Below are 26481 nucleotides of genomic sequence, written 5' to 3' on the forward strand. Positions count from 1 at the left end.
ATAAAATATAATAAAGGTTAAAAGCGATAAAACAATGATTGTAGCTTTTGGGGGCATCCGCCTCCTTTCTCAACAACAACGATGTTTAGGCAACACATCCTTAAATATCAGGTTCAAGGCACACGTGGCTGATCAGGCGCATGCTCAGTATTTCTTCCATGTGAACCAGAACCGGAAATGGCTCGGGAGCATGGAAACACAAAGCGTTCGTCTTTTGCAAGGACCACAGCCTCCAGAAGGGGGTGGAGCCGAACACCCCTGTCCCTATTCATACTATTGTTTTCAGGCGAACCAATCCACAAACTCTCCAGCCACTTACGGTCCCAGAACCTATGCACCCGGTCAAGGATGACAACATTCACTGGGGAGACCTGGTTTTGTTTTTCCCAATAATGCTCAGCAATGGCGGACTTAAACTCTGCGGTCTGTATGGCTCGCATGTGCTCCCCCAGCCGGTTTTTTAGTCGCCATCCTGTCTACCCCCACAATCCAGGCATTTGATCTCATATACGACCCCCACTACTGGAATCCCCTGTAATGGGGTCTTTGACCTGTGACACCACTGTGTGCAACCTCCGGCCCACAAGCTGCACACAGCATGCCTGGAAGTCATGAACCATCCTTGTAATACGATCTGACAAGCCCGGATAGTAGGGAGTATAAACTGTGGTGACTGGAACGGACGGTGTTCCATGATTAGGCTCCAAGTCTCTATTATATTTATCAATGACCCTCTGGGGATAACCGCATTTTATAAGATCCGCCCTAACTTGCCCAATTTCTCTCTCTCCTCAGAGGTACTACAATGTGTCCTAACTCTACCCAAAAGTGCCCTGGCAACACTATTTTTATGCTGCGAAGTCTGTGCTGACCTATAATGGGTGTACTCTCTGTACTCTGGAGCTTTCTCTGTACACCATTACGTCCAGAAATGGGAGGGAACTATTCACTTCTACCTCTGAAGTAAACTGTATAAAAGGAGAGAAACCATTGAGAAAACTAACTATATCCTCTTCTCTCCCCTTTTGTACCAAAGTGAACGTGTCATCCACGTATCTCTTCCACTTGCGCATCCAACTAATAAATACGGAGTACGGTGTTAACTCTGTGATCATCGAAAGGTGTGACCAAGTTAACGACTTGGGGATTCTCTTCTCAGCAGTGCTAAATTCGATGCTCATGTCCTTAAAATCACCAGCAAAGCATTCAAAACACTGAGATTCATCAAACAGAACATATACAAGTTCAAAAACTACAGATATGCGGTTATCCTTTATAAAACTATTGTTCTGCCAATGCTTGAATTCAGTTCACCCATCTGGAATCCTCACACAAAGACTTTAACTGACAAAATTGAAGCAGTCCAAAAAAATTTTGTCCATTACCTTACGTACCGCAATCCTCTATTCTATCACTCAGTGTATTATGAATCGCTGAGTGATTACTTTCATCTGAGGCCTCTGTGCACCAGAAGAGTTACTGCTGATATCACTCTTCTAGCCAAAGTAATCACTGGAATTTATGAAGCATCTGATATCCTGAGTAAAATAAACTTCAATGCTCCTTGTAGACAAGTCAGGAATCTTGCACCGTTTTGCCTTGACTCTGCCACCACGGACTTTATGAAGTTCAGTCCACTGAACAGAATCAGCAATCTCATTGACTTCTTTGACAACTCCCAGTCACTGATGAACTCCATCCGCAAGTCTGCCTCTTCACTTCAAATGCCAAATGACTAGCTCTCATCTAATTATTGTAGTTTATTATTATTATGTGTTTTATTATTTTTCTATTCTCTAACTGATTAATTATTACTTGTTTTACCGGTAACTTAACTTAATGCAATCCTCTTTTGTACATATCATTTTAATGTTTGAATCTATATCAATGTCTATCTTCCTTTTGGATTTCATATTATTGTTATTATGTTTATTGTTCTGATCTCAGATACATTGTTAATGGTTACCTGTTGTGTATCTTGTTATTAATAAAATAAAAATAAAAAATAAAATAAAAATAAAATAGGGAACTCCAAACTTGTAAAAACCCTATTCTCTAACTCTTCCATTGCTAGGTTTGCGACAATAGCGCTGATAGGAGAACCCATTGCTATGCCATGAACCTGCTTGTACATCACTCCTTTATATACCAAAGTGGCACTCAAAAGACATAATTCTATGCCACAGCATATATCCTCCACACTTAGGTGCGATCTAGTACTTAGGATATCATCTTTTTGTAGTGCCACCTTCACACATTCCACCCCATGGGCTATGGGAATACAAGTAAATAATGACACTACATCTAACGACATCATTATCTCATTCTCCCCTACATTTTGGTTTTTAACGAAGTTCACAAATTCCACACTGTCTTTAATAACCAACACGGACCGTCCCACTATAGGGGAAATCAGCTGCGCAAGGAATTTTGACAAAGCATAGGTAGTGCTACCAAAAAAAGTGACATGTTCACTTTGGTACAAAAGGGGAAAGAAGAGGATATAGTTAGTTTTCTCAATGGTTTCTCTCCTTTTATACAGTTTACCTCAGAGGTAGAAGTGAATGGTTCTTTCTCATTCCTGGACGTAATGGTGTACAGAGAAGGCTCCAGGCTTAGTACTACAGTTAATAGTACACCCATTATAGGTCAGCACAGGAGAGAGAGAGAGAGAGAGAGAAATTGGGCAAGTTAGGGCAGTTACCCCCAGAGGGTCATTGATAAATATAATAGAGATGTGGAGCCTAATCGTGGAACACCATCTGTTCCAGTCACCACAGTTTATATTCCATAATATCCGGGCTTGTCAGATCGTATTACAAGGATGCTTCGTGACTTCCAGGCATGCTGTGTGCAGCTTCCGGGCCGGAGGTTGCACACAGCGGCGTCACAGGTCAAAGACCCCATTACTGGGGATTCCAGTAGTGGGGTCGTATATGAGATCAAATGCCCGGATTGTGGGGAATGTTATGTGGGGGAGACAGGACGGCGACTAAAAGACTGTCTGGGGGAGCACATGCAAGCCATACAGATCACAGAGTTTAATAAGTCTGCCATTGCTGAGCATTATTGGGAAAATCAACACCAGGTCTCCCCAGTGAATGCTGTCATCCTTGACCGGGCGCATAGGTTCTAGGACCGTAAGTGGCTGGAGAGTTTGTGGATTGGCTTGTCCGAAAACAATAGTATGAATAGGGACAGGGGTGTTCGGCTCCACCCCCTTCTGGAGGCTGTGGTCCTTGCAAAAGACGAGCACTTTACATTTCCACGTTCCCAAGCCACTTACTGCATATGGGTAGAAATAACCCCAGAGAAACGTACCAACTGTGTGGTACTACACTTAAGGTGGTAGAAAATGAAAAAGACCTGGGAGTAATTGTGCAGTCAGATATGAAGTTTTCTGAGCAGTGCAGACAGTCTGCTAGGGCGGGTCATGGGGTTTTGTCAATGATATATAGGAATTTTGCTAGCAGGGAAAAGGAGGTGATTGTCCCTCTGTATAAGGCAATGGTCAGGCCACGCCTTGAGTACTGCGTACAGGTCTGGAGGCCTCATTTTAGGAAGGATGTAGATTTGCTTGAGCGTGTACAGAGAAGAGCAACACGATTGGTGAGGGGAATGAAGGGATTCTCTTACCAAGAGAGGCTTAAGTTCTGCAAATTGCAGTGGCTGGAGACTAGGCACCTGCGCGGTGATCTGATTGAGGTCTATAAGGCCTTGAATGGGTTGAGCACGCTGAATTCTGATGGGATCCTTCCACTTGTTCAGATTACCAACCTACGGGGACATAAGTTCAAATTAAGAAAGGACAGATGTAGAATAGATGTGCGGAAATTTGCCTTTAGCCAGCGGGTGGTTAATTGCTGGAACAAACTTCCATCTGTCGTTGTAGAAGTTGATAGGTTAAATAAATTTAAGGAGGAACTGGACAGGCATTTGGAGGGAATGGTGTGATTTTTTTTTTTTTTTTTTTTGGCTGATGCTGCATAAGCTCCTACACTTGCTTTCTTGCATCATGTGCCACTACTACTACTACTACTACTACTACTACTACTACTTCCGGTTCTGGTTCACATGGAAGAAATACTGAGCATGTGCCTGGTCAGCCACGTGTGCCGTGAACCTGATATTTAAGGATGTGTTGTCTAAACATCATTGTTGTTGAGAAAGGAGGCGGACACCCCCGAAAGCTACAATCATTGTTTTATCGCTTTTAACCTTTATTATATTTTACTGTATTTTAAAATTTCATCATACATTTTATTTTGTAAGTCAGTTTTTGTAAATATTATTTTACAGTACTGTATCATCTGGTACATTTTATAATTTTCAGTATTAAACTATTATAGTTAAACGGTTGGTGTACTTGTTTAAATTTATGACATGGGAGTCCACTTTGTTGTCCTTTGTGGGTTTCCTTTTTGTTAGTAGTCTTATTTTGATTTTTTATCAACTTCTGTACTGGTTGGTTTGCTTTCAGTGCTTGTGTTTGGGAAGACTGTTTTTTACAACATTTTTCTAGTTGTAGGTGAACACTAATAACTTTATCTAATGCAGAGCCAGCTTCCTGAGAAGACTGCTCAGTTTCCTCTGTATTAATTTCTTCTGATTTTCTCCTGATTGTGAGGTTTTTATTCGCTTTGGGGGATGACTCTGTTCTCAATCTTATTTTCATTCTATTCTATTCATTTTACTGTTTTATTCTATTTTTCCATTCATTTTACTGGAACCAGGTTTAGCCTGATATCTTCCTCCTCTGAATTACTTCCATCATTGAGATGGAGAGTTATTTCCATCACTGTTTGTTCGTTTTAATTGAACTGTGGACTGCAAATCCAAAGGGGCTGTCTCAAAATCTGAGTCATTTCCTCTGTATTTTCTGTTTTCCAATCTTTATACTTCCGATTCATCGATTTTTGTAATATCGATGAATCGGAATATCTAATATACTGCTAACAAGTTCTGGAAACATTTCATGCACAAAATAGTCCTCTTTTGTTAGCAAGTCTTTGCCAGTTAGGATAAGTTTGCATGTGGGGTGGGGCATGGTAGTTCGCGACAGTTTTGCCACATGCATTAGTATGTCAAAATTTACAAAGAAAGGGTCAAATCTGCTCACCCTCCACTTATTACAGAAAGCCTTATTCTTTACCAAATCAACCTCTATATTTTATCAGGTTTTAATATGACATGGGCATGACAAGTAAGGCCTTCTAAATAGCTGATAACCCCATATGCTGAAACAATGGTGGCTGAAAATGGTCACGCCTTGTTATAGCATAGTTATTTAGATTGCCCAGATCTTAACAAAAACGAAATAAAAACAGTATGAAACACCTAAAGAACCTACCTTCTTGCATTGAGGCTTGGTCCTGGATCCATGATTCTATGCTTATAATCCATCAAAAGATCAAAGTTTCCTTAGGACGATATACTGCAAAGCGCCATTTACATAGTTTCCTTTGTTCTTCCCAGAAACTACTTTCCAATGTCTACAATCAAGTGGAGCAATCTGAAACACATCTTTACTTCATGATGTCCACAGGCGAACTCCCAATTGTGACATGTGACAATTTTGAGAATTATTTTCAAAATGTATGCATAAAAATTGATTGAAAATAGCTCATATATTGAAAGTAAAAAACATGTTGGCCAGTGTTATGAAAACTGTACGTATTGAAAACTTAGCAGATATTTATCTCTAATATATTGTTTTTGTATTTGCAGGGCCACAGTAAAAACCGGCAAACTTGAAGAAATATAACATACTCATTAGAAAAATGATTGCTAATATGGAATTCTCGATAATACTGAACAAAACACCAACAGAAATAGTGTGAACACATTTACACTTCATTCTGTATTCACATTATATAATGGACACATTTACACTTCATTATGAACACATTGTAAATACAACTATCTGTGACAAAACAGCTGAAGGTGTTTCATTTGCCTTGACAAACAAGCTATAAATCATGGATGCCTGGGGGGGGGGGGCAGTGGCAGTGTTGGATAGCATCTAACCATTGCAGAACACTTCCTCTGAAAGAGGTGTGCACTCAAGTGTTACATCTATTTGAGAATGGGTCAAGGTCTGATTTGTGAGGAAAAGAACAGACCTATCTATGCCTGAAGGAGGACTTCTGTAGGGAGAGTACACAATGTGTTAATACCTTCAGAAAATTTGTCTATAACTGTCAAACACAGTTCACTTTTTCAAGAATGAGTTTCCCAAATGTATATGGGCTCCCTGATGTGAATCTGATAGGAGTGGGCTCTGTGGAGTAAGTTTCTTTGTGAAATTTTGAAGTTTTGTGAAAATGAAAACTTTATACATAAATGATTTCAAATACAGTGGGGCCCCAACATCCGATGGTAATTCATTCCACAAAACCTATTGTCAACAACACATAAAATAGGTATTTCTTACATGTTATACTTCATTTTTACATTAAAAATGAGTGTTTTATAAAGATTATTTAATAGCCATAAAACATCTTAAAATAAAAAACAAACAATAAATTGGCATTTACCTTAGACTTGAAGTGCACAGCTGATGAAATCAATGGTGGCTTAGTGGTGGTGGGACAATAACATGCATCAGGTGTCTTTTCAGTCTTGTGTCTTTTGCTGCTACTTGTAAAGAAAATGTCATAAGTGGACTGTTTTTGACGACTTTTTTGTAGCTTCCTAAAGTAAGAAATGACTTTGTGTTCCATTTTGCCCATCATGAGTTCAATGTTTTCAATGCCGAGGTGCTTTTTACCACTCTCTTAAATGCTCCCAACAAGAAATGATGGTCTTCAACTCTTCAGCTGACACTTTTCGATGTGTTGTCTAAACATCATTGTTGTTGAGAAAGGAGGTGGACACCCTGAAAGCTACAATCACTGTTTTATCGCTTTTAACCTTTATTAATCTTTCTTCCCATTCATCTTCAGTGTCACTCTCCGTAATTTTCTTCAACCCTTGTAGCTTCTCTGTTGTTAACTCATGCCCATGAGCTTCAATAAGGTCCTCCACATCCTCTTCGCCAAACTCTAGACCCATTGATTTACCGAGTGACGATATCATTTGTCAAAGCACCATCATATTCAAATCCGTCAATGTTATGGATAATTAAAGGCCAAATGTTTTTTCAGGCCGAATTTAAGCACCTGATGGAAACATCACTCAGAGAACTTACAATCAGCCTCACATTCCAGCATGTTGAACTTCAACCTCCAAAAATCTTAGAGGGTGACAGCATTTTCACCAGAGGTCACTGCAAAGCAACTTGTGAACATTTTCGTGGTGTAGATTTTCTTGAAGTTTGCAATTACTTGCTGGTGCATTGGTTGAAGAAGAGGAGTGACATTGGTTGGCAAAAATTTGACTTGAACAAATTCAAATTGTGCCTCAAGAGATTGAACAAGGTTGGGATCATGGCCTGGCACATTATCCAGCAGGAGCAGTGCCTTCACAGGAAGCTTATTTTTCTCAAGATAACTCTTCACTGAAGGACAGAAAACTTCAAGCTTCCATTCATTGAAGACATATCCTGTAACCAAGGCCTTCTTGTTACTGCGCCAAAACACTCCCAGCATGCCTTTGTTGACCTTTTATTGTTTAAATACTCTGGAGATGTTCGAGTGATACACAAGCAAATGCTTTGGCTTAAATTCTCAAGAGGCATTGGCGCCCAACAGAAGAGTGAACCTATCTTTCAGAGGCTTATGCCCAGGTAAACTAGCCTCATCCTTAGTGATGTACATTTTCCTGAGAAGAGGCTGGTTTTGTCAATGTTAAAAACCTGCTGGGGAAGATAGCCCTCCTCAACAAACTCTCAAAATTTATTTTTAAATGTCTCAGCTGCTTTTTTTTTTTTTTTTTTTTTTAAATCAGCACTGAATGCCTCCCCATGCCTTTAAACACTTTTGATATTTGCCCTTTTTTGAAGCGCACGAGCCAGTCTCTGCTGGCTTTAATGTCTTCAAAGCCACATCACTGCCACTGGTTGATGGAGTTCTAAGTTTCAGATCGTCACAGATCTGAAACAATCTCGTACGAGTAATGTTCTGCACACACCACACGTTGAACAATAAAAAAGACACTAATTGGTTGAGAACAATCGTATGAGTGATGTTCCGTGCACCACATGTCTGAAAATTTCCATCTAGGTATCGTTCCAGCTATATCAGAAAGCCATCAGTACCTGCAAATATCATCGGTCCTTAAAATAAGAGATCGTATGGAAGGTATATCAGTTCCTGAGAATATCGGATGTCGATGTCATCATAAGTCGAGGCCCCACTGTACAGCCACTCCCCGATTAACGTAAGAGTTGAGTCCTGTGGAACTCTACGTAAGTCGGAATTTCCCCCATGCTTGTGCAGCACTCGCAACTGCACTCACTGAATTGATTGAATCAAAAAAGAAATGTTCGACGAACATGTGAATAGAATTATTTATTGTATTTATTCAATTTTTTATCTCATGCACAGGAAAAATTACAAAATTACAAAAAAATAGAGGAGATAGGTTATATTATTTGGTGTTTTAGGAGCATTAGTAACTAAGGCCATATTGCTCCGAGGAGACAGGCATAACGTCAGTGTTACCTCTCGAGCATCGCTGCCAGAAGCGACGTCTTCAGCTGATAAGTATGCTGCTGCAGATGTTGAGGGCTGTGGAGATTTATAAGAAGGGGTCAGCCACTCAACCTTACGAAAGAACACATTAATAGATGACTGGATGGTGGCTTTTTTTTCTTTTCATCGTAGATTTCTTTGTAGCAAGCAAGCATACCATTCACCCCTCTGTTAACTTTTAAGAATCATTCACTGTCAGAATAGTGTCAGAATGATGAAGAATAAACATTTGTATCACATAAATAATTTATTTATTATTAAAATTTGATTGATTTTAAAGGCTATTTTTTTTTTTTTTAATTTCTTTGGATAAATAAATCATTGTTTAAGCATAACCTATTGTTTTGTTGACCTTTATATAACATTACTATGGTCAAATTTCATTGTTGAGAACGCAACTCGTTTTTAACATTACATCTTTGAGAAATAAATTCCCGCTCTACAAACATGCGTGCTAGGAACGAATTAACTCGTAAAGTCAGGAACTACCTGTATTCTAACAATTTCTCACCGTCATCATCAGAAAGGCTTTTGAAAGAAATTAAGTAGATATAGGTGACAGTACAATAACAACACCAGCATAGTAAGAAAACAAATTTCATAATCAGCAATACTGATAGTTCACAGCCACTGCAATATCAGACTGAAAAGGGTTAAAAGCATTTATGAAGTTTTAATTTTTAAAAAAACTCAAAAATTTCATGAAGGAACTTGCCCACACCTATTGAAAACTGACAGGGAGTCACAACAAGCATTCATGAAACTCACACATGAAATGATTAAAAACAAAACTGATACAGTAATACAGGACAAGTAACAATAAGTTATCCATACTGTACCACATTTCTGAATATATGATATTTCTTATAAATAAGATGTTTCAAAATGACACTCTTTGAACAAAATATTTTTACTTTTGAAGTACATGTATTTTTATAGGAATTACTAATTTTAAATATATATATTTAAAAAGCACAGCAGAATTTATTTATGCAAATAATGATTCTTTTGAAATAACTGTCAGCAATACTCAGTGGACTGAAATTTCGGTAGAACAAAATGATTTGTGTTCCCCTGCCCCATAATATTCCTATAATAAGTACACACAAAATGATTTTTGTGTACTTAATATAGGAATTACTGTAATTATAGACATTATTAATTAAAATATATATATTTAAAAAGCACAGCAGAATTTATGTAAATAATGATTCTGTTGAAATAATTCAGTGATACTCAGTGGACTGAAATTTTGGTAGAACAAAATGATTTCCCCCCACTACCCAAAGATGTTTGTTATAACAGGATTTTACTATTGTAGCAATACAAAACTTACAGCTTCAGATAACTCCAGTGAATCAACTAAGTCATCTTCAGAACTATTATCAGCCCAGAATTCTTTATCGCTATCTGTTTTGCATACAAATACTGTGGCATGAACAATGTCCTGAAAAACAGAAAAGTATGTATTGTAAACTGTACAAGTAAGGAATAAAAAAACATATTTTGAGAATAGGTATGAAATGGCACCTTGCTTTTCTGCAAATTAAAAAAATGACTTCAAATAAAATAATGATAGTTCTCGATTTTAATGTAATCATATGTGATAACAGACAACTCCCACTACAATTACTGCTGTTCTCAACATGCATCAGATAGTAAGTAAAAGATGAGCTTGTTATAAATTTTGAACGGTTCCAAAAAAAAAAAAAAACTGACAGACAATGTCATAAACACAAAAACATGATAAAATCAGAGAAATCCAGTAAAAAACTCACTCATTCAAATTTATCCATAAATAATAACAGAATACCGTAACTTGCATATTCCAAGTTACTGTATTTTATGAAACTCATAACAGTTGGTAATTAGGCCAGTACTTGACTTTTGACTATTTATATGAAATAAAGGTTTTGCTAACTGACTGTTAATTTTAACTTTTCAACATAATATATGTATGGTATATTTGTAGAATGCCACCTCTGCCAACACCAGCCTTGCTAGTATTAGAAAAACAATAGTCAAGAGCATTAAAAATATCATATATAGAAAAGTCTTAGGCCCAGACCACCACTAATACAAAACAAGTAATATATTTTGAAGAGTTCCAAAAGAAGTGGAGGGGGGGGGAGAGACTGATAGAAGTGATGTTAAAAGCACAAAAACAACTTGAGTAACAGAAAAAATGTCAACAAAGACAGTTCCTCCTTTGACTAAAAATGCAATACAAATTCAAGGAGAGGTAGAAATCAAACAAAGAGTAAAGTTAATAGTAACAGGTCAGTGAGACAAAGAAAAACCAGGAAGTCAGTAAACATTTACTACAATCTCAAATGATATTATGGAGAGTAAATCCAAATAAAATAAAAAAAAGTCCAAAGAATTATTTCAGTTCCTGTTAAACATGAGAATATTTTCTTCTGGCTTCAAGAGAAATAATTTCTGTAATAAAACTTAACTTATTAAGTTAGATCAAAAGTTTGAAGAAAAAATGCTGAAGAATATAACATGTCTATTGTCTCACTGAAAGGCCCCTAACACAAATATATTGCACAGTAAACACATTAATTCAAAATACAAGAAAAGAGAAAAAAAAAATGAAACCTTAGGTTTAAATTAATCAAAAACATCACACTAATGTTATAGAAAATAATTTAACAGCAATCCATATATATAACCAATGGCAATGACAATTTTAAAATGTGAATAGTGGAGTAATTAAAATTAAAATTTATTAAAAATAGCAAACAGGTTCACAGTAAATTAAAAAGTGATTAAATAAAAATGTCTATTTACAAACTGATTAAATCAATAAAATATATCATGCCGTGGAGGGAACATATAGCATGATTACAAGTCAATAAAAACAATAATAGTAATAGTGAAAAGGTTAATAGTTTAGTTATAGTTAACAGTTTAGAAATGAGGAATTACGTAAAAGAACATTAGTAAAGATCACAGCAAAGTAATAGATATGAGAAAATAAGATAATAGATGGAGTAAAGCTGCAACTGGATGGATACCACTGGAAAGACATAGAAACAGAGGTCAACAAAAAAAGGAGATAGTGCAACAAGTTTGCAGGAAGAAACTGGCCAACCATGATACGGGACAAAAAAAGATGAAAGATTTTGGAAGAGGCCTTTGCCCAGCAGTGGGACAGTAATGGCTAAGAAGAAGTAATAGTAGTAATGGCAAATGATGCAAGAAAGAAAGTTTATATACCATCAGCCAAAAAAGGAAAGAAAAAAAAAAAAGAAAAAGAAAACTACACAGCTCACCCATCTGTAACCTAACCTCCTAGAATTTGTCTAGTTCTTCCTTGTTCACCCAATCCACTTCACAGCACATGGAAGCCCATCCAACAATCAACCACCTGCTCACTGAAGGCAAATTTCTGCACATCTATCTTGCAACCATCCTTCCTCAACTTGAATTTCTGCCCCCTAATGTGCAGTCTCAGCAAGTTGAAGAATGCCATTAACATTCAGCTTACTCAATCTATTCAGGGCTTTAAAAACCTCAATCACATCTCTCTGCAGGTGCATGGTCTCAAAACACTGCAGTCTTACAGAACAGAAGCCTTACTACATAAGAACACCATTTAGTTCCCTTCACCAGTCTGGTTGCTCTTCTCTGCACCCATTCTAGCAGACCTACGTCTTCCCTAAAGTGAGGCTTCCCAATCTGTATACAGGTCGGGAAGCCTCACAACCCAAGTACTGCATACAGTACTCAAGATGTGGCCTAACCATTGCATTATACAAAGGAATAATCACCACCTTATTCCTGCATATCATTGACAAAACTCTGTCAACATGTCTGCACTGCTGAGGGAATTATGTCTGACTGCACAATTACCCCCAAGTGTTTATTTATTCTCCACCACCCAAGTGCAGTACCACACAGTTGATAAGTTACTCTGGGGTTACTGCTACTAATATGCAGTACCATGCTTTTGTCAATTATTATTATTATCATTAACCATATGTTGCAATAAAAAGCATGAAGCTTTTGCTGCCAGCCAAAACAAAAAATTCTGAGTTACCCTGAGAGAGAGAGAGAGAACAAGAAGGGAATCACCAAGGAAGAGAAGAATGATAATATCCAGCTAAGGACCCTGGGTATCATCATTCTTCTCTTCCTTGGTGATTCCCTTCTACTTCTGACTCTTGTTCTCTCTCTCTCTCTCTCTCTCTCTCTCTCAGGGTAACTCAGAATTTTTTTTGGCTGGTGCAGCAAAAGCCTCATGCTTTTTGTTGCACCATATGGTTAATGATAATAATAATAATAATTGACAAAAACAAGGTACTGCATATCAGTAGCTGTAACCCCAGAGTAACTTATCATCTGTGTGGCACTGCACTTAGGGTAGTGGAGAATGAATAAATAAATAAACACTTGGGGATAATTGTGCAGTCAGACACAATTCCCTCAGCAGTGCAGACATGCTGCAAGGGCAGCTGACAGAGTTTTGTCAATGATATGAAGGAATAAGGTGGTGATTATCCCTTTGTATAATGCCATGGTTAGGCCACACCTTGAGTACTGTATGAGTACTCAAGATGTCAGGCTTCCCGACCTGTATACAGATCGGGAAGCCTCACTTTAGGAAGGACATAGATCTGCTGGAATGGGTACAGAGAAGAGCAACCAGACTGGTGAAGGGAACTATGTAGAAAGTCTTCTGTCCTGCAAAACTTCATCGTTTTGAGACCATGCACCTGTGGAGAGATCTGACTGAGGTGTTTAAAGCCCTGAATGGAAGCTGAATGTTAATGGTATTCTTCAACTTGCTGAGACCACAATGTTAAACTTCAACTGCCATTTCTCAGCCCATCAACCCAATTTTCCTAGATCTTGTTGCAGTGGCTCACCCTGATGACTGTAGTTAACCATCCCCACAACCTTTGTATCATATGCAAACTCAGACATTAAACCTGATATACCTTCATTAATATCACTGATAAATATTGAAAACAAAATGTCCCCAGACTGAATCCTGTGGAACTCCGCTAATAACATTAATCCACAAAGAGCAGTGCCCATTGTTAACAAAAGGGTCAATGGTTAACCCTTTATCCATAACAGTAAATTGCCCTTAATGCCACATTGCTCCAGTCTGTACAGCAGACTTTTATGTGCTACAGTATCAAAAGCCTTCATGAAATCAAAGTATATGATGTGAAAATTATTTTTTGCATCCGGTTCGCTGGTCGCTGCATCATAGTAACCTATCAGATTGATTAGACAAGACTGCCCGTTAACAAATCCATGCTCTGATTGCAGTATAATTGTATGCCTGTCCAAATGGTCCTGCATTACTTCTTTAACCAGTGATTCCATTATTTTCCCTGGAACAGAGGTTAAGCTAACAGGTCTGTAATTACTCACATTGCCTTTTGATCCCCCTTTATGAATTGGGAATACATTCGCACATTCCCAGTCCACAGGGACTTCCCCTGAAACCAACGATGCTCTCATAATTGTGGCTAAGGGTTTGCTTACCTCCTTTGTTGCCTCCCTTAATATAATTGGATAGATTCCATCCATCCCAGGGCCTTTTTATGTCCAACTTCGACAATTTCTCTTCCACTTTCCTTTCAGTTATCGTGAAGTCATTTAGCTCCTCGTTAGAGTTTGATCAACTTCTGGCACCCCCCTTCCCTAAAGAATTCCTTATGTGTAAATGTAGATGCAAAATACCTATTCAATTTGTCTGCAAATTGAGCATCATTGTCAATGGTTAACCCTTAGTCATCATGTGGACCAATGTGATTGAACCCCTTCCTTCTACTGTCAATATAAGCATAGAAGTCTGCTGTTTTTCTTTGCCAGACTTCTCATAATCTGCCTTAGCTCATCTAACTCTTTGTGACTTGATTACAGACTAATTTATATCTACCATAGGCTTCTGTATCACTTGATAATTTATATGCATCCCATGTACTTTTCTTCTCTGTCATGTGTGTCAATAGTTCATTTGATATCCATTGAGGTCCAAGCCTTGAAGAGTATTTCTTTGTTGGTATGAAAAGCCTAATAGCTTCTTTGATTACGTTCATGAATACTTCCTATTTAGAATTTGCTATTGGCCTCACTGCACACTATTTAAAACTGTCGAAGACCTCTGTAGTCACCTTACGAAAGCAACGGCCTTTCTCTTTACCCTTGACAGTAGTTATTCTTTAATTAAAATCCACATTAGTACACTGTGATTGCTGCCATCCAGTGGGTCTCTTACCTGCAGATTCTTAATGCAGGAAGAATTACTGCAGATAACCAGATCAAGAGTACTGCTTCCTCTTTTGCCTCTCTAACATGTTGCTGCAGAAAACAGCCATCCAACAAATCCACAAAAGTCTTACTAGTGTGTGAGTGACCAACCCACAAATTCCAGTCACCTGGAAAGTTAAAATCCCCCATTACAAGACAATCTGATTTACTGGCCCACTATTTCCCTGTATGGCTGTTTGGTATACTCATCACAGTCAATGGGCCTATAACATACTCCTACTCTCAATTTTGTCTTCTCAGTGCTTATATCACGCCAAACCGACTCAACATTGCACTTGTCACCCCATGTCAACTGGATGCACTGTCTTTGATTTAATATGCTTCTTAACTAAGAGTATAACCCCTCCATCTCTCCTCTCCTGTATGTCCTTCCTGTATACATTGTATTCCCCATATTCAAATTCAGCATCACTTATGTCTGAGTGACACCATGTTTCTGCTATTCCTATGTCTGCATTTGAACACTTAATCAGTACTTCAAATTCATCAAATCTATTTACAATTTTCTGAGCATTATGCACATGTTCTTACTCTTAGTTACCCTAACACAGCCCATGTATTTATTTGTTCCATGATGACCTACAGCAGTTCCTGAAGTGTGAGATACCCTGCTTTCCAAGTTTCTGCAAGCATCACTTTTGCCTATGCCTGCAGCTCTAGTTGAGCTATTAGTGTGTATTCCCCCCTCTAAGCTAGCATTTTTCCAACCCGCCAACTGCTGCCTTGAGAACATCAGCAAATATTCTTGCACTCCTTCTATTCAAGTAAATCCCACACCTGTAAAAACAGTCTCTCCTGTTAGCATGAATAGACCACACTGAAAAAAATTCTACCCCATGAACCTTGAACAATCTCTCAAGGGCCAAATTGACAAGCCTCTCAACATATACTCCCTTCTGTTGTGTCTGGGCAGAATTATTGCAACAAGAAGACCTATAAAAATTAGCCAGGTGGGTTGAAGTGGCAACTGAGGTTTAGTATTGATAAATGTAAGGTAGTGCTCACAGGTAGCAATAATCTCAGAATAACATACCAATTCTGTGGTATAGAACAAAAGATAATTGTACAATGAGACATGAAGCTTTCTTTGCAGTGCAGACAGGCCACTAGAACAGTTCATGAGGTTCTGTCAATGATATACAGGAACTTTGTCAGTAACAACAAGGTGATGACAAACTTAAATTGAGAAGGATGGCTGCAGGACAGATGTGTAAAAATCTGCTTTCAACCAAACAGTAATTGATTGTTGGAACAAACTACAATCTGGTATTAGTAGTGGCAAATGGTGCAAGGAAACAATTTTGTACATTATATTTTACACACACAAAAAAAAACCCACTTTCTCTATTGCCTGTTAATTTGCTCTAATAGATTGTCTAGTTCTTCCTACAACTTATTCGAACACCTCACTACTACATCACCATGTGGTGGTGGTTTGTTCCAACAATCAACTACCCACAGGCAGAAGGAAAATATTCACACATCTGTCCTGCACCCATCCTTCCTCAATTTGAATTTATTCCTCCTCAGGTTTGTAGTCGGAGAGGAAGGATGCCATCAACATTAAACTTATTAAATCTATTCAAAGCTTTAAACACTTCAATCAGATCTCCTCGCAAGTGCCTAGGCTGCAGTTTACAGATTTCACTAATAGTTTGGGAATTTGACAACCTACAGATTTAGAACAGCTTTAAAGGTCTTCTGGAGGAAAGAATATGAAAGCTTTCTTGGTCGAAGTACCCTTTAGTTCCCACACTAATCTTGTTGCACTACTCTGCACCCATAACAGATCCACATACAAAAATTAAGCTTCTGACCTTTATGCAGTACTGAAGATGTGGCTAATGTAGGATGGGGGATTATCCTATTGCCTTTTGTAATGGATAATCACCTTATCCTGCTGGAAAAATTCTCATGTACCACTGACAAAACCCCATGAGCTGTCCTAGCACCTGCCTGCGCTGCTCAGAGAACTTCATACTAGACCACACAATTACCCCAGGATCTTTTTCATTCTTCACTATCCAGTGTTCAAAGTTGGTATGCTAATCTGGGATTATTGCTAACCCTATGCAACACCTTGCATTTGTGATTGTTAAAACTTCAATTGATACTTCCCAGTCATCTGCCTAATTTTTCTAGATCCTGTTTCAGTAGAATACCATACCCTGATTACTATGATTAACCACCCTGATTAAACATCTTCACATCATCTGGACATTAATCCTGATAATAATAATACAATTTAATAAATATTGAAAACAATAGTGGACTCAGCACCGAACTCTGGGGTTACTCCACTAATATTGAAAGGGCAATCCATTAATCCAAGAAGAGCGACAGCCATTAAAAACCACTCTGTCTTATCACACTTAGCTAGTCTTTTATCCACATTTGTAACTTGTACTTAATGCCACCCTGCTCAAATTTATATAGCAGCCTTTTATGTGCAATAGTATCAAAAGCTTTTCTGAAATCCAACTATATGATGTCAAAATTATATTTTTAATCTGGTTCCTTTATTACTGAATCATCATAGTATCCAATCAGATAAGTCAGAAAATGATTGCCCCTTAACAAATCCTTAACAAATTCCTATCTAGATGGCCCTGCATTCCTTTTTTAACCACTGACTCCATTATTTTCCCTGAAAAAGAAGTCAAGCTTACAGGTCTGTAATTACTCACTTCACCATTTGCTCCTCCCCCCACCCCAGCCCCTTTGTGAACTCAGATACATTCATACATTTCCAATCTATTGGGACCTCCTCAGAATCCAAGAATTCTCTAATTATAGTTAAAGGTTTGATTTCCTATCTTGTTGCCTCCCTTAATATAATTGGCCAGTTCTGATCCACTGGTTGCCTTTGCATGTGCACTAGCATACCTGCACATACACCTATTGTCTTCATGCCCAGGTGTCCATTCATTCTGCATGTAACAACCTGACTAGTACTAGATTTTTTTTTTTTTTTTTTGTTTGAAATTTTATATTTGGGCCTTTTAAACAGATTTGCCAAGCTAGTCCAAATTTAATTAAAAATCAGACCAACAGACAAATTTAATTAAAATCAGACTTATTTTTCTGTCCTCGTGTAATAACTTGACTCTCAGTGAATTTTATATTTGACATGTTGGACAGACAACTAGTGCGATCGAGACTCGCTAATATTGGTAATGTCAGACAAATGCTAACTTATTGTGATTTTCTCTTGTAAAGAATCTGTCCTATTTTTTTAAATTTAAATCAATGTTTTGAATTTAAACTAAATAAAAATAGAAGAATAATTAGAATGTATGGGATATTAAAATTTAACAATATTATATTTTAATTCAGGAAATCTCTTACATGAGATTTTTTCCAAGAATAACTGCATCCAGGTAAGATGTAATCAGAATAGATGGAAACAGTATTAAAAGACCTGCTTAAAGATGGATGAACCTTGCAACAGAACAAAGGAATAAAAGCAAGCTTTAAACCCTAAATCTATGATGGCAAATAATTGTAAATATAATGGGAGATAATTACCCGAAGCTTGATGGGGGCTTTTAGTTTATATTTCTTCATTTTCTATTGTGAATTGTAGCCTTTCATCTACATTATTCAACTCATGAAAGATTTAATGTATGGTATCTAGTTTTCTATAAGCATTAGCATTAGTAGAGGCATTTGATGCAAGAAAGCAAGCTTATGCAGCATCAGCCAAAAAAAAAAAAAAACCCACTTCCACTTCACCCCTCTGTTCGTTCCAAATACCTGTCCAGCTGAGCCTTTGGAACGAACAGAGGGGTGAAGTGGAAGTGGGGGTTTTTTTTTTTTTTTTTGGCTGATGCTGCATAAGCTTGCTTTCTTGCATCAAATGCCTCTACTAATGCTAATGCTCATAGAAAACTAGATACCATAATTTAAATCTTTCATGAGTTGAATAATGTAGATGAAAGGCTACAATTCACAATAGAAAATGAAGAAATATAAACTAAAAGCCCCCATCAAGCTTCGGGTAATTATCTCCCATTATATTTCCAATTATTTGCCATCATAGATTTAGGGTTTAAAGCTTGCTTTTATTCCTTTGTTCTATAAGGAAACAATCATTTACGTACAGTATTTGGAAATGATGTGATTCTCTATTTCCAGAATTCAGAGAGAGATGTCCATTTATGGAACTGCCCATTGGTACCCCAAACACTTGTTGGTAAAAGACTCCTTCATGGGTGAAATAATTGGCAGGTAAACTTACTAAACATACTGTTATCTGCCAATTAACCTAGCCTCTGGCAGCTCCAAGAAATTATGGGCATACCTTAAAAATTCAACAAAAAATAATAAAACAATAGATTTTACACAACAAACATAGTTTACAATTCCTCGCACAACAGACTGTGATTTTTTATATACAGGGTGTTTCAGTTAAACGTTTCAGAACTTCTAAGAGGGGTAGGGTACATCCTGACAACTCGAAATCATATAGCAATGTGGGGTCGGAAATGCTTTCCTGAAGCGGTGTTGTACACAGAAGCACCATAAAGACGTAAGTGAGAAATCGTTTTAATAATACATGAAAAGAAGCAAAAGGTACATGGATTAAAGTAAGTGTTCGAAGTTTCTTCCACGGGCTACAATGCACGCCTCACATCTCCAACGCATGGACATCCGAACATTCTGGAATACTCCAGGCGAATTTCGAATTTCTTCGGCAGCTACTGCGATTCTTGCAACCAGCTCCTCAGCATTGTCAACAGGGGTGTCATAAACTAGCGATTTCATATTACCCCAGAAATAAAAATCAAGACATGATAGGTCGGGTGACCGAGCAGGCCAACGCACGGGACCACCATGTCCGATCCACTGTTGACCAAATGTGACATCCAGGTAGTTACGAACATCTCCGCTATAATGGGCAGGGGCTCCATCGTGTTGGAACCACATCGATGCAGAAATCTGTTCATCTCTCAAAAGTTGTGGCAATACTTGCTGCAGAAAGATCAAGTAGATAGGTCCGGTTAGACGACACGGTAACAGGTAAGGTCCGATGAGGTGATCTCCCATAATACCGGCCCATACATTAACCGAAAATCGAATCTGTGCTGCACGACGTCGTATTGCATGCGGGTTCTTGACCGCCCAGATATGGTCGTTATGCGTGTTGAAAATTCCTTCCCTTGTGAAGGATGCCTCATCGGAAAACAACACTTCAGAGGAAAAAGGGGATTTGTAGCACATTTTCCAAGGTACCACTGTGCGAAAGCAATACGAGGTTGAAGAAACTTCGAACACTTACTTTAATCCATGTACCTTTTGCTTCTTTTCATGTATTATTAAAACGATTTCTCACTTACGGTCTCTTTTCTTTATGGTGCTTCTGTGTACAACACCGCTTCAGGAAAGCATTTCCGACCCCACATTGCTATATGATTTCGAGTTGTCAGGATGAACCCTACCCCTTGGAAAAAATTTCAGGAAGAGATTTCATGAATTAAAATATAATATTTCTTAATATCCTATATATTCTAATTATTATTCTACTTTTATTTGGTTTAAATTCAAAACATTGAATTTAAAACATTCAAAACACAAATTCTCTACAAGAGAAAATCACAATAAGTTAGCATTTGTCGTATTTTACAATTAGCAGGTCTTGATCATACAAGTTTTCTGTCCAACACGTCTATTATAAAGTTTTGAGACAACAGGATTCCCATAAGGAATTTTATATTTGTGAATTTTAGCAGATTTGTAGAGTTATCCCAAATTTTATTAAATTAAAACCAATAAAATTTCTTTGTCTGATCAATAAACAGACAAATAAAATTATTGCTTTGTCTGTCCATCCACATGTAATAATTCCCAGTGGATGGATTTTCATGAAATTTTATTTTTCACTCTGTTAGAGCAATATTGGTTGAACATTTGGTTGAAGCCTCCCAAATGTCATTAAAATGGAACTAGTAGAAATCTGGCAATTATTTTTTTCTCATAAATATCATAGAGGCTAACCATATATAGTATATTGCAGATGAAGCACAGGACATCATGTTTGTTGCAATTAGCTGGTAGGAGGAATGAATGGACAATGTGGCAGATGCACAGAAACAAAATTTTCTTTGTTCACACAAAATTTTTGTTATAAATCATTACTATTTGTTGCTAATGCACCTTAGATGACTTGTTCGTGTTCAGCTTCAGCAATTTTTGTTCCACTTTCCTCTTAGTAATCAAAAAATAATTTGGCTCCCTCTCGAAATTTGATAACACTTCCAGCATCCCCCATCTGTAAACAACTGTGTGAATGTAGATGCAAAACCTATTGTTTGTCAAGCATGATCATCAACAGTTAGCATTAGTAGAGGCATTTGATGCAAGAAAGCAAGCTTATGCAGCATGAGCCAAAAAATAAAAAATAACCACTTCCATTTCACCCCTCTGTTCGTTCGAAATACCTGTCCAGCTGAGCCTTAAACTTATTTAGGCTATCAACTTCCACGACAAGGGATGGAAGTCTGTTCCACCAACCAACCACCCGCTGGCTAAAGGCAAATTTCCGCATGTCTATCCTACATCTGTCTTTCCTCAATTTGAATTTATGCACTCTCAGGTGATTATTCTGAGCAAGAGGAAGAATCCCATCAGCATTGAGCATGCTCAAACCATTCAAGGCTTTATACACCTCTATCAGATAATCTAGCTGGTGCCTAGTCTCCAGACACTGTAATTTGCAAAAACTTAAGCCTTTCTTCGTAAGAGCACCCCCCCTTTGTTCCATTCACTAATCTTGTTGCCCTTCTCTGTACTTGTTCCAGCAGCTCTACATCCTTCTTGAAATGAGGTCTCCAGACCTGTATACAGTACTCTAGGTGTGGTCTGACCATTGCCTTATACAAGGGAATAATCACCTCCTTATCCCTGCTAGAAAAAATTCCTATATATCATTGACAATACACCATTAGCTACTCTTGCAGCCCGTCTGCACTGCTCAGAGAACTTCATATCTGCCTGCACAACCACCCCCAGGTCCCTTTCATTCTCTACCACTGTCAGTATAGTACCACAGAGTTGATACGTTGCTCTGGGGTTGCTGTTTCCAATATGTAGTACTTTACATTTGTCAATGTTAAACTTCATTTGCCACCTCTCAGCCCATCTGCTCAACCTTTCCAGATCCTGTTGCAGCAGCATAGTGTCAGTAGTGTCCTTGACAACCCTGCCAACCTTCGTTTCGTCTGCAAACTTGGACATTAAGCTTGATATACCATCATCAATATCATTTATAAATAGAGAAAACAACAATGGACCCAACACTGAACCCTGAGGAACTCCCTAATAACATTAGTCCACTATGAGCAGTGTCCATTGATTACCACTCTCTGTCTTCTCCCCCTCAACCACCCCTTTATCCATAGCAGCAATTTGCCTCCAATGCCACACTGCTCCAATTTGTGCAGCAGTCTTCCATGTGCAACAGTATCAAAAGCCTTTCTAAGATCCAAGTATATAATATCAAAGTTATTCCCTGCATCCAGTTCTTTTGTGACTGCATCATAGTATCCAATCAAATTGGTCAGGCCAGACTTCCCCTTAACAAAACCATGCTGTGTCCGAGCTATAACTGAAGTCTTGTCTAGATAATCCTGCAGTGCTTCTTTAACCAGTACCTCCATTAATTTTCCCGGAACAGAAGTTAAACTCACAGGTCTATAATTACTTGTGTCAGCCTTTGATCCTCCTTTGTGAATTGGGGTCACATTTCCACATCTCCAGTCCATGGGTACCTCCCCTGAGTCCAAGGAAGCTCTCATAATTATGGCTAAGGGTTTGCTTACTTCCTTTGCTGCCTCCTTTAATATAACTGGATAGATCCCATCCACCCCAGGTGCCTTTCTTGTGTTTATCTTCAACAATTTCTCCTCCACTTTACTCTCAGTTATTACAAGATTCTCTAGCTTACTGCCAGAGTTGAATACACCTCTGACATTCCCCTCGCTGAATAACTCCTCATGTGTGAATGTCGATGCAAAATATTCATTTAGTTTGTTAGCTACGTGAGCAGGATCATCAACAGTTGACCCATCGATATCAAGTGGACCAATCTGATTCATCCCCTTCCTTCTAGAGTTTACATAAGTAAAGAACTCTTTGCTGTTTTTCTTTGCATCCCTTGCCAAAGATATCTCGTAATCTGCCTTCGCCTGCCTAACCTCCTTTGTAACTTGGTTACAGATCAACTTGTATCTATCATAGGCTTCTGTGTCACGTGTTAATTTGTATGTATCCCATGCATTTTTCTTCTCTGCCATAGGTCTCATTAGTTCATCTGACATCCATTTAGGCCTAAACCTTGAACAATATTTCTTAGTTGGTATGTAAAGCCTAGTAGCTTCCAGTTAAACAATCAATGTAGACTTCTTTATTGGCTGATGCCATATAAGCTTGTCTTCTTGCATCATGAGCTCTACTACTAATGTGAATGCTAATTCATATACCTAGCAGACCAGTATGATTCTTCTCCTTCCTTGTAATGCTTATGTAAGTAAAGAAGTGTTTGCTGCTTTTTTTGCATTCTTTGCTAGAGACTTCTTGTAATTTGCTTAACCTCCTTTGTGTCTTGATTGCAGACTAGTTTATATCTTTTGTAGGTTTCTACATTGCCTGATAATTTATGTGCATTCCCTACCCTTTTTGCTTCTACTACAAGTCTCATCAGTTCATCTGACATCCATCTAGCTTTTAGCCTTGAACAGCATCTCTTACTGTCTTGTATAATGAAGCCTATTATCTACATATATTACTTCATTGATTGCTTTCCACTTAGAATTTGCTGTAGGTAAAATCATCAGTTGGTCACACTACACAGAATTTACAAACTGCCTGAGATCACTGTAGACTTCTTTATGAAAGCAAAAGTCCTTCCCTTTGCCCATGACAGTAGTTGCATCTTGATGTTGTTGTTATTTGGTTTTTAGGAGGATTAGCAACTAAGGCCATATTGCTCCGGGGATATGCGGTGGTCATTCCCTGACCTTTCCGCATCCTCCATATTTGGTGGTCAAGGGCTTGAACCCCAGTCTAATCAAGAAGCATGTGCTACGCACTGCTGCTCCTGCCCACCTGGCTGCGGAGGTGCTAGTTGCATCTTGAAATAAATCCCACAAATACACTGTGATCATACCACCTAATGATTCTTTTGTCTGCAGTTAATGCATGAAGAGTTGCTGCTGATAACCAGATTGAGATTATTGCATTCTTTCAACTGTCTCAATATGCTGGTATAGAAACATTCATCCAATAAATCCACAAAAATTCATGCTACTGTGTGAGTGACCAATCTACAAGTACCTAGAAGTATCTAGGAAGTTAAAATCCCCTATTATAAGACATTCTGATTTACTAGCCCATTGTATTTGTCTATACAGATATATATGTCTGTATTTTGTTATACTCATCATATTCATTTGGCCTGTGACATATTCCTACTCTCATTTTTGTTTTCTCCACTATTTATGTCACACCAAACATTTCATTGGCTGCCCATGTCGACTGCATGTATTGCCTCACATTTTATGTGCTTCTTAAATAAGAGCAACCCCTCACCCATTCTATTTTATCTGTCCTTTCTATACCCATTGTACTCCCCACATTCAAATTCTTTGTCTTATATCTGAGTGATACCATATTTCCAACATCACTAAAATGTCTGCATTTGATGGCTTGACCAGTAATTCAGATTCTTCAAATGTATTTACTATGTTTCTAGAATTAGTGTACACCCAGTATACATGTATACAGTATTCTTTTTATTCTTACGAACTCTAACATAGTCTACGTATTTGGTTATTCTATGAGGCTACCCTGACACCTTGCTTTGTTAGGCTGCTGCAGTTCCAATAAAAGCAGTGTAAATATAACTTACACTTTAGACTGCAGATGCTGTTAACCTCTTAATTTGTGTATCCCTCCCCCAAGGTAGCAGTTTTCCAACCCACTTAACACTGTCTTGCTAACATCAGCAAAAATTCTTGTATCCCTTCATAGCAAGCTGAGAAAAATTTAAGACACTTTCAAATTTTAATCTTAAATGGTGTTTTGGAAGAGTGGGTAAGTCTGAATAAATTTAAGGAAGAATTAGACACATTAGAATGGATGGTGGGGATTGGTTTTTTTTTTTTTTTTTTTTTGGCTGATGCTATATAGGCTTGCTTGCATCATTTGCCACCACCACTCCTACTAATAATAATGTACTACATACATTCTGTTAGAAATGTTTACCAAAATGTTTTTCCTATAGTCCATTTTGCTTTTCCTCTTAGGTTGTTGTTGTTGTTATTATTTGGTTTTTAGGAGCATTAGCAACTAAGGCCATATTGCTCCAGGGATATGCGGTGGCCATTCCCTGACCTTTCTGCATCTTCCATATTTGGTGGTCACGGGCTCAAATCCCCGGTCTAATCAAGAAGCATGTGCTACACACTGCTGCTCCTGCCCATCTGGCTACACCGCTTTTCCTCTTAAGAAACTAGAGTAATTTCCCATCATTGCAATATTCCAGTGACTTTGTACTGCTTTTCCATCATAGATATGCACTCGTGAAAGTGTTCCCGTACTCATCACTTACATCTCTCCCAAATTTTCAGGAAAAGAAAAAAAAACTGATTTCCCATTAAAAGACATTCTGATTCTGAACTGCTATTCATGTCCCACTTGCTAGTTGAGTGAAATGAATTTCAGTACAGTCCAGTCATTCTGTAAAAGCCAGACCTTCTAAACTGCACTTTCACATTAGTAAAATTGTTAGTAACAACAATGTGAGCCAATGTAAGCAGGGGTCTGAGTGTGGCCACATCACACAGAGGAATGTTGCTCCTCCTAATCACCAGGCAATGCTAGGTTTGACTCTCAACACCCAGTGCAATACAACCACTTTGCTTATTGAATGCCTGAAGTGAAGAAACCCAAGTTATCTCCAGAGAAAACTCATGCAGCACATCCCTTCAGCCATGCAGAATGAATAATACCTTTTGAGATTATGATGGACTTTCCAGTGAGATCCAAGGTGTCTTACATTTTGAGGGTAACACTCTAAAATAATGTTCTCGGGCTGGTTCACAAAACATCTTCCATTATGTTTATTTTATCTACTGAATGCAATATGAATAATCAAAAAACAGAAAAATTTTCTGAGAATAAATCTAAACCTCCCAAAAACTTCATTCATTTCATGAACATACATGCTCTCAGTTCCGATCTTACAATTTTCTTTCCACCTACAATCTGACAAGTCCCCACTTACTTTTTCAAACAATCCATATCAGTTGCTTCAACCATTACTCATCTCAATTGCCCTAATATGGCTCTATAATTCCATTCACTTTGAAAGTGATACATTTGCATGTAACTACTCTGATAATCCTTGTCAGAGACTTCCTAATCTGAAATTTTATATTTGAAATCTCTCTGTTCTGCTCTATTTATCTGTTGCCATCATTGTTCTTCCAACTCTACTAATCACTCAGAACTCTGACTTTCTTTCTTTGAAACTCAACTTTCTCCAATCTAT

At 38.0% G+C, this 26481-nt stretch overlaps 2 protein-coding genes across 3 annotated transcripts in view; one reads left to right on the top strand and one right to left on the bottom strand.

Moving 5' to 3' along the window:
• The window catches only part of Samtor (S-adenosylmethionine sensor upstream of TORC1), a 500386-nt gene that overhangs the window by 458469 nt on the left and 15436 nt on the right, over positions 1-26481 (top strand). The window lies entirely within an intron of this gene.
• The window catches only part of LOC150084544 (E3 ubiquitin-protein ligase Mdm2-like), a 366530-nt gene that overhangs the window by 126344 nt on the left and 213705 nt on the right, over positions 1-26481 (bottom strand). For both annotated transcript variants that reach the window (XM_090376480.1, XM_090376479.1), the window contains one exon: positions 9970-10080. In XM_090376480.1, coding sequence (XP_090232606.1) covers positions 9970-10080 — 111 coding nt within the window. The remainder of the gene's footprint in view (positions 1-9969; positions 10081-26481) is intronic.

The sequence above is a fragment of the Mastigoproctus giganteus genome, chromosome 6, assembly GCF_048544385.1.
Source record: "Mastigoproctus giganteus isolate SK-2022 chromosome 6, ASM4854438v1, whole genome shotgun sequence".
NCBI classification, from domain to species: Eukaryota; Metazoa; Arthropoda; class Arachnida; order Uropygi; family Thelyphonidae; genus Mastigoproctus; species Mastigoproctus giganteus.